The following is a 9,451-nucleotide window of genomic DNA, read 5'->3' on the forward strand; positions in this document are numbered from 1 at the left end:
ATGGCAACTGGTGCCTCGTGCTTGGCAGCGGTGCTATAAATAGCCTCGCGCATGGCATTCGGAATGGCTCGATAAGGAAGTTACGGGAAGCAGTGTCGATTGTCATTGTTGTTACGCGATTTCGTGAATAAAACTTTTTAAAACTTTTTTTTTTTTAATTAATGAAAAACCGTATTTTTTATCACTGCAACCGTAACCCGGAATAGGTTGATGAAAACCGTACTAATTACGGGAAAACCGGAGTAGTTGGCAGGTATGCCCCTACCATATACACAGTGGTGGTGTGATTGCTCATTTAAGACATGACAGTGATTTTACTCTCAGGACATTTATTTCAACAGTTCCACCGTACAAAAAGTTTAGGTGGGTGCTGCCTGGACAGCCTGCTCTCTCTGCACGGACACTCTGGTGTGAGTCTTGGCCAGATGGTCGGTGTACTCCTGAAAAGAAAAAGTGGTTATAATCAGCAAAGAGTGAGTGAGTGTTGTGCATTCATACCTGGTAGGGAGACTTGGTGAAAATGGTCTCCTTCCAGAGATCAGGGGTCAGGTAGCTGTAAGTCTTGGAGATGGCATCAAAGGTGGCCTTGGCTAGAAAGGGGAGGAATAATAGTTTCAAACGTTGGTCAAATGCAACACATTTAGAAAATGAAGTGTAGAGCATTGTTAAAAAGGGAATAGAGACCAAGGGTCTTTCCACCGTGCATTTCAACACTCGTTGCTATCTCTCCAGAAAAACAAGTCAGCGACACCATAGCATGATGGGTGAAGCTGAGCAGAGCTAGGAGAACCACCAGGATTCAGTCAAATAAGAAAATTACCAAAGTTGCCAAGCGTGGCAGTGCAGCCTCTTGCAGAGGTGTAGCAGTCGTCAATACCAGCCATCATGAGCAGCTTCTTGGGCACAGGAGCAGACACGATGCCAGTACCACGGGGTGCAGGGATGAGACGCACCAGGACCGAGCCGCAGTGACCGGTCACCTTGCAGGGTACGGTGTGGGGCTTGCCGATCTTGTTACCCCAGTAACCTCTCCTGACTGGGACGATGGACAGCTTGGCCAAAATGATGGCGCCGCGGATGGCAGTGGCCACCTCCTTGGAGCATTTCACTCCCAGACCAACGTGGCCGTTGTAGTCGCCAATGGCAACAAAAGCCTGGAAAGACCAGCAGACTTCACATCTGGACCTGCACTGCGGCAAAAAACGACAGAGGAACTCACCTTGAATCTGGTGCGCTGACCAGCCCTGGTCTGCTTCTGGACAGGCATGATCTTCAGAACCTCATCTTTCAGAGACGAACCCAGGAAGAAGTCAATGATTTCAGACTCCTGTAAGGCAAAAAAAACAAATTCACAGTATTAGTCTGGAATAAAAAGGCAAACAAATATTTACATTAGGAACCCCAACAGAGCCAAGAAATGAGCAGGGGCGGCCATGCCAGCAACTTGAGGGTTCCAGGTTCCATTCCCGCTTCCGCCATCCTAGTCACTACCATTGCGTCCTTGGGCAAGACACTTTACCCACATGCTCCCAGTGCCACCCACACTGCTTTAATTAAATGTAACTTAGATATTGGCTTTCACTATGTGTACAGCTCCACTAATGGACATTGGAGTGCTACTTTCAAAGGCAAAATTAAAGTACCGTATTTTCCGCACTATTAGCCGCACCTAAAAACCACAAATTTACTCAAAAGCTGACAGTGCGCCTTATAACCCGGTGCGCTTTATATATGGATTAATATTAAGATTCATTTTCATAAAGTTTCGGTCTCGCAACTACGGTAAACAGCCGCCATCTTTTTTCCCCGTAGAAGAGGAAGTGCTTCTTCTTCTACACAAGCAACCGCCAAGGTAAGCACCCGCCCCCATAGAACAGGAAGCGCTTCTTCTTCTACTGTAAGCAACCACCCGCCCCCATAGAAGAAGAAGAAGAAGCGCGCGGATATTACGTTTCATTTCCTTTGTGTGTTTACATCTGTAAAGACCACAAAATGGCTCCTACTAAGCGACAGGTTTCCGGTTCATGAAAAGACGCAATCTCTCCATCCGCACACGGACTACTATTTCACAGCAACAGCCTAAAGACTTTCAAGAAAAGCTGGCTACTTTCCGTGCATATTGTAAAAACAAGATAGCTGAAAAAAAGATCCGGCCAGAGAACATTATCAACATGGACGAGGTTCCACTGACTTTTGATATTCCTGTGAACCGCACTGTGGATACAACGGGAGCACGTACGGTGAATATTCGCACCACAGGGAATGAGAAGTCATCCTTCACTGTGGTTCTAGCTTGCCATGCTAATGGCCAGAAACTTCCACCCATGGTGATATTCAAAAGGAAGACCTTGCCAAAAGAGACCTTTCCAGCCGGCATCATCATAAAAGCTAAGGGAAGGATGGATGAAGAAAAGATGAGCGAGTGGTTAAGGTAAGTTTAAGTTTACGCGAAGAGGCCGGGTGGCTTTTTTCACGCAGCTCCGTCCATGTTGATATACGACTCCATGCGCGCCCACATCACGCTGGTTTTTAATATATTATTAAAGTTTGACTGACCTATCTGACTGTTTTTTTGACATTCCTTTAGCGCAGTTAGATGCGGCTTACAACACGGGGCGGCTTATAGGTGGACAAAGTTTTGAAATATGCCGTTCATTGAAGGCGCGGCTTATAACCCAGGGCGCCTTATGGTGCGGAAAATACGGTATTGCTAGAAACATAATTTTATATGGGACTTTATTGTATTATATGTATGTACCGTATTTTCCGCACTATAAGCCGCACCTAAAAACCACAAATTTTCTCAAAAGCTGACAGTGCGGCTTATAACCTGGTGCGCCTTATATATGGATTAATATTAATATTGATTTTCATAAAGTTTAGGTCTCGCAACTACGGTAAACAGCCGCCATCTTTTTTTCCCCGTAGAAGAGGAAGCGCTTCTTCTACGGTAAGCAACCGCCCCCATAGAAGAGGAAGCGCTTCTTCTTCTACTGTAAGCAACCACCAAGGTAAGCACCCGCCCCCGTAGAAGAAGCGCGCGGATATTACGCTTCATTTCATTTGTGTGTTTACATCTGTAAAGACCACAAAATGGCTCCTATTAAGAGACACGCGTACAACGCAGAATTCAAACTCAAGGCAATAAGTCACGCAGTAGAACACGGAAATAGAGCAGCAGCGAGAGAATTGAACATAAATGAATCAATGGTGCGTAGGTAGAGGAAGCAACAAGATGACCTGCGCCACTAAGACAGGGAGACAGCGCCGGACGACATACGCCAACATCTGCCAGTGGATTGTAAATGCCTGGGCGGATATATCGGTCTCAACTGTGGTCCGAGCTTTCCGGAAGGCAGGATTCACGGAACTGCTGGACAACAACAGCAACACTGACTCTGATGACTTCGACGAGACGGAGCCGGTGTTGTACCGAAATCTGTTACCCATCGGAATTTGTAACTCCAGGGGGCGATGTTCCCATGGCGTTTGTTTGATGGTTAAACGGCAAGCCCAAAGAGGAGGAGAAGAAGAACGCTTGCGTAAATGGCGTAAACTATCCTTAATGCTGAAACGTCAGTTGTCAGAATTTCAGCATTAATAATAACAATGGACTCATACTATTATGAAAGTAAGTCATTGATTTCCAGAATATGTGTAATTTATTAATGCTGAAATTCTGACAACTGACGTTTCAGCATTAAGGATAGTTTACGCCATTTACGCAAGCGTTCTTCTTCTCCTCCTCTTTGGGCTTGCCGTTTAACCATCAAACAAACGCCATGGGAACATCACCCCCTGGAGTTACAAATTCCGATGGGTAACAGATTTCGGTACAACACCGGCCATTTTGGATGCCGTTTTCGCCCAACTTTTTAATTCAGACACCGAAGAAGAATTCGAGGGATTTATGGATGAGGAATAACTTCAGAACGTGGGCTTTAAATGTTTATTTTGTGTGTTGTGTGACATTAACGTTCGAGCAACATTGAGTTATTGATGTTGCTATTGCGCTGCACTAATTTGAGTGTTACTATTTTTGTGATTGCACATTTGCACATTACATTTTGGGGGTGAACAGAGTTGTTAAAACGCTGGTTTGTAATATATTATTAAAGTTTGACTGACCTATCTGACTGTTTTTTTGACATTCCCTTTAGCGCAGCGTAGGTGCGGCTTATAACCCGGGGCGGCTTATAGGTGAACAAAGTTTTGAAATATGCCATTCATTGAAGGTGCGGCTAATAACCCGGGGCGGCTTATAGTGCGGAAAATACGGTACTAGTTTCTTTGTAACTGTTTTTATATTGTTTTACTTTCTTTTTTATTGAGGAAATTTTTTTGAATCGATTTATCTTTTTTTTTTTAAAGAACCTTCTCTTCACCATACATGGTTGTTCAAATTAGGCATAATAATGTGTTAATTCCACAACTGTACATGTCGGTATCGGTTGATATCGGTATTGGTAATTAAGAGTTGGACAATATCTGCATATCGGCAAAAAGCCATTATCGGACATCCCTAGTACTAACCTTTAACAGTTAATTTGACTCATTTTCATTAATTACTAGTTTCTTTGTAACTGTTTTTATATTGTTTTACTTTCTTTTTTATTCAAGAATTTTTTTTAAATTTATTTATCTTTTTTTTTTTTTAAAGAACCTTATCGTCACCATATCTGGTTGTTCAAATTAGGCATAATAATGTGTTAATTCCACGACTGTACATATCGGTTGATATCGGTATCGGTAATTACGAGTTGGACAATATCGGCAAAAAGCCATTATCGGACATCCCTATAAATAAAGTTGATTTGATTTGATCCCTAGTACTAACCTTTAACAGTTAATTTACTCATTTTCATTAATTACTAGTTTCTTTGTAACTGTTTTTATATTATTTTACTTTCTTTATTTAAGAAATTGTTTTGAATGTATTTATCTTTTTTTTTTTTTTTAAAGAACCTTATCTTCACCATACCTGGTTGTTCAAATTAGGCATAATAATGTGTTAATTCCACAACTGTACATGTCGGTATCGGTAATTAAGAGTTGGACAATATCGGCAAAAAGCCATTATCGGACATCCCTAGTACTAACCTTTAACAGTTAATTTGACTCATTTTCATTAATTACTAGTTTCTTTGTAACTGTTTTTATATTGTTTTACTTTCTTTTTTATTCAAGAATTTTTTTTGAATTTATCTTTTTTTTTTTAAAAGAACCTTATCTTCACCATACCTGGTTGTCCAAATTAGGCATAAAAATGTGTTAATTCCACGACTGTACATGTCGGTATCGGTTGATATCGGTATCGTAATTAAGAGTTGGACAATATCGGCAAAAAGCCAGTATCGGACATCCCTAGTACTAACCTTTAACAGTTAATTTGACTCATTTTCATTAATTACTAGTTTCTTTGTAACTGTTTTTATATTGTTTTACTTTCTTTATTTAAGAAATTGTTTTGAATTTATTTATCTTTTTTTTTTTAAAGAACCTTATCTTCACCATACCTGGTTGTTCAAATTAGGCATAATAATGTGTTAATTCCAAGACTGTACATGTCAGTATCGGTTGATATCGGTAATAAAGAGTTGGACAATATCGGCATATCGGCAAAAAGCCATTATCGGACATCCCTAGTACTAACCTTTAACAGTTAATTTGACTCATTTTCATTAATTACTAGTTTCTTTGTAACTGTTTTTATATTGTTATACTTTCTTTTTATTCAAGAATTTTTTTAGAAGTTATTTATCTTTTTTGTTTTTAAAAGAACCTTATCTTCACCATACCTGGTTGTTGAAATTAGGCATAATAATGTGTTAATTCCACGACTGTACATATCGGTATCGGTAATTAAGAGTTGGACAATATCGGCATATCGGCAAAAAGCCATTATCGGACATCCCTAGTTTTAAACTATTGTAGGGGCGTTCTGTACAAAAAGTGCACTTTAATTTAGTGTTGTTTTGATGTCATCTTAGTGACATCATGCACAAAAGTGCACTAATAGCTTGTTTTAAAATGTCTGACAATCTTGCACTTTCTGTTTTGAAATGACATGAATGTTTGTGCCACTGCTTAATAAATACCATATTTTTAAAACTATGAACCGCAGTTTTTTTCATAGTTTGGCCGGGGGTGCGACTTATACTCAGGAACGACTTATGTGTGAAATGATTAACACATTACCGTAAAATATCAAATAATATTATTTATCTCATTCACGTAAGAGACTACACGTATAATATTTCATGGGATTTAGCGATTAGGAGTGACAGATTGTTTGGTAAACGTATAGCATGTTCTATATGTTATAGTTATTTGAATGACTCTTACCATAATATGTTGCGTTAACATACCAGTTGGTTATTTATGCCTCATATAACGTACACTTATTCAGCCTGTTGTTCACTATTCTTGATTTATTTTAAATTGCCTTTCAAATGTCTATTCTTGGTGTTGGCTTTTATCAAATAAATTTCCCCAAAAAAAGACGATTTATACTCCAGTGCGACTTATATGTTTTTTTCCTTCTTTATTATGCATTTTCGGCCGGTGCGACTTATACTCCGAAAAATACGGTAGTTGTGATTTCCCTCTCTGCTTGAAAGTTTAAAAGTAGCATATATTAATGCAGTATGAAGAAGAATGTTTTAATGTAGACACATAGAATCATCATACTGCTGTGATTATATGCATCAAGTGTTCATTCAAGGATAAGGCAAAATATCGAGATATATATGGTGTATCGTGACATGGCCTAAAAATATCGAAATATTAAAAAAAAAAAGGCCATATTGCCCAGCCCTATATCAAATGTTGAAAAATGCAACTAAATAGATGAATGACCTATTACGCGAATAACGTACAAAAAAGCCCATCTTAATAAAAAACCTACCTTGATAGGCAGAGAGTAGAGATAGATCTCCTCCAGGGACTTGATCTTCACGTCCTTAACCAGGCGGCCCAGCTTGGTTACAGGGACCCACTACAAATGGGTTTATATTAAAATGTGTACATTTTGGGTATAAGTCAAACTAGACAGAAGTAAATATGAGGGGAAACTTACTTCCTTGTCCTCGGACTTGCCGCCCCGGGCACCGCGTCCTCTACCACGGCCTCTGCCGCGTCCACGGCCACGACCCCGGCCACCTGGGCCGAAACCTCCGCGAAAACCTCCTCTACCACCGGCGTCGTCCGCCATTTGCTGTCAAACAAACAAACAAAATGTGTTAATCCACCTTTCTGTCGTTAAAATTCCGTGCCGCTTTAACAATATTCATGTTTCCCTTATTCCGCCATCGTCGCCATAATGGCTACTGAAAAACATTACTTTATCTACCAGATATAAAAGCTGGGGACAATAATGTCATCAGTTTCGCTACATAATATTCTTCCGTGCTACATCACAGCACTTAGGGATACAATTGGCGAAGGATGGCCAAGATTAGTAAGGATATTTGTCTTGTAATGTCCGCCATACGATGTACTTACGTGATTGTTTGAATAGGAAGAAGGCCGAGCGGAAGTCTCGTTGGTTTTTATTCACGCATGAAACATCGCGATATTTGGATGAGAAATCCCGCCTGTATACCGCCCCCTAACGGCATTTTTTCCACTGTACAATTTTCTGGAGACGCTCCAAAGCACATTTTCCTTGTATTTGAGTTATTATTAATGAAAAAATATGATTTAATCATCTATATTAATGTTTGATAGTTATTTAAAAATATTGATTCGAAATAAAATAAATTCTAAACTCGTATTTTAGTTATTAATGGAGATATGAAAAATATATAATTTAATCATCTACATTAATGTTTGATAGTTATTTAAGAATAAAATACATTCTAAACTATGTCTTTGCCACATTAAATATCGATGGGAAATGTTATTTTTCACAATTTTAGGCAAAATATTATTGTAATTAATTTGTATTTTTGTTTAGACATTCATTTGATATTAATATTCCTAACATTAAGGTGAATTTTTTATTTTTTGGGGGGGCTTTTTGCTGCAGCTGTTACATATACTGTAATATTAAAGTTAAAGTACCAATGATCGTCACACACACACTAGGTGTGGCGAAATGTTTCTCTGCAATTGGCCCATCACCTTTGATCACCCCCTGGGAGGTGAGGGGAGCAGTGAGCAGCAGCGTTGGCCGCGCCCGGGAATCATTTTTTGGTGATTTATCCCCCAATTGCAACCCTTGATGCAGAGTGCCAAGCAGAGTCCCATTTTTATAGTCTTTGGTATGACTCGGCCGGGGTTTGAACTCACAACCTACCCATCTCAGGGCGGACACTCTAACCACTAGGGATTGGGATTTGTTATTTATTATACAAAAATATAATATATCATTATATTATTGTGGGGGGGGCGTGGCCTGCGGTCCTGCAGCGAAGCGGGGTGTGCCGGACCGGCTTCGAGATCAGCGACAGGTGCGTAGATGACACAGGTGAGAGTGTTTGTCTGATCACCTGTCGCTCTGTTAAAGGCAGCCGCCGGGAAGGAGAGAGGAGAGTTGTTGGTGGTGGAGAATTGGCAGTCGAAGCACGAGCGAGAGTGAGAGCGGAAACCATTTGTGTGCCCACGGGCGATTTTGGCAGACACAAGACATTTGCTGAAAAGCATAAAAGAACATTTATTGTAAAATAAATCATTGTGTGCAAAGAGGACCGAAGCTGTCATGTCCGTCATTGGTGGTCCAAGGAACCCGGTGGGAGGAAAACCTCCACAATTATATATATGTATATATATATATATATACATATATATATATATATATATATATATATATACATATATATATATATATATATATATATATATATATATATATATATATATATATATATATATATATATATATATACATATATATATATATACATATATATATATATATATACATATATATATATATACATATATATATATATATACATATATATATATATATACATATATATATATACATATATATACATATATATATATATACATATATATATATATATACATATATATATATATACATATATATATATACATATATATATATATATATATACATATATATATATATATATATATGTATATATATATATATATATACATATATATATACATATATATATATATATATATATATATACATATATATATACATATATATATATATATATACATATATATATACATATATATATACATATATATATATATATATATATATACATATATATATATACACATATACATATATACATATATATATATATATACACATATACATATATATATATATATATATATATACATATATATATACATATATATATATATATATATACATATATATATATACACATATACATATATACATATATATATACATATATATATATATATATATACATATATATATACATATATA

At 37.7% G+C, this 9,451-nt stretch overlaps 1 protein-coding gene across 2 annotated transcripts in view; it reads right to left on the reverse strand.

Moving 5' to 3' along the window:
• Positions 1-312: 312 nt before the first annotated feature.
• rps2 (ribosomal protein S2) overlaps positions 313-9,451 on the reverse strand; it is a 23,907-nt gene continuing 14,768 nt past the window's right edge. The window contains exons 1-7 of one of the 2 annotated variants that reach the window (XM_061974343.2): positions 7,504-7,588; positions 7,079-7,216; positions 6,908-6,997; positions 1,220-1,327; positions 821-1,154; positions 499-590; positions 313-440 (exon numbers count right to left, since the gene is read on the reverse strand). In XM_061974343.2, the coding sequence (XP_061830327.1) occupies positions 360-440; positions 499-590; positions 821-1,154; positions 1,220-1,327; positions 6,908-6,997; positions 7,079-7,213 (840 nt within the window). In that variant the 5' untranslated portion in view covers positions 7,214-7,216; positions 7,504-7,588 and the 3' untranslated portion in view covers positions 313-359. Of the gene's footprint in view, positions 441-498; positions 591-820; positions 1,155-1,219; positions 1,328-6,907; positions 6,998-7,078; positions 7,217-7,503; positions 7,589-9,451 lie in introns of those variants that run through there. The other variant, XM_061974342.1, reaches the window with a different exon arrangement.

The sequence above is a fragment of the Nerophis lumbriciformis genome, linkage group LG22 (genome assembly GCF_033978685.3).
Source record: "Nerophis lumbriciformis linkage group LG22, RoL_Nlum_v2.1, whole genome shotgun sequence".
In the NCBI taxonomy this organism is placed as follows: domain Eukaryota; kingdom Metazoa; phylum Chordata; class Actinopteri; order Syngnathiformes; family Syngnathidae; genus Nerophis; species Nerophis lumbriciformis.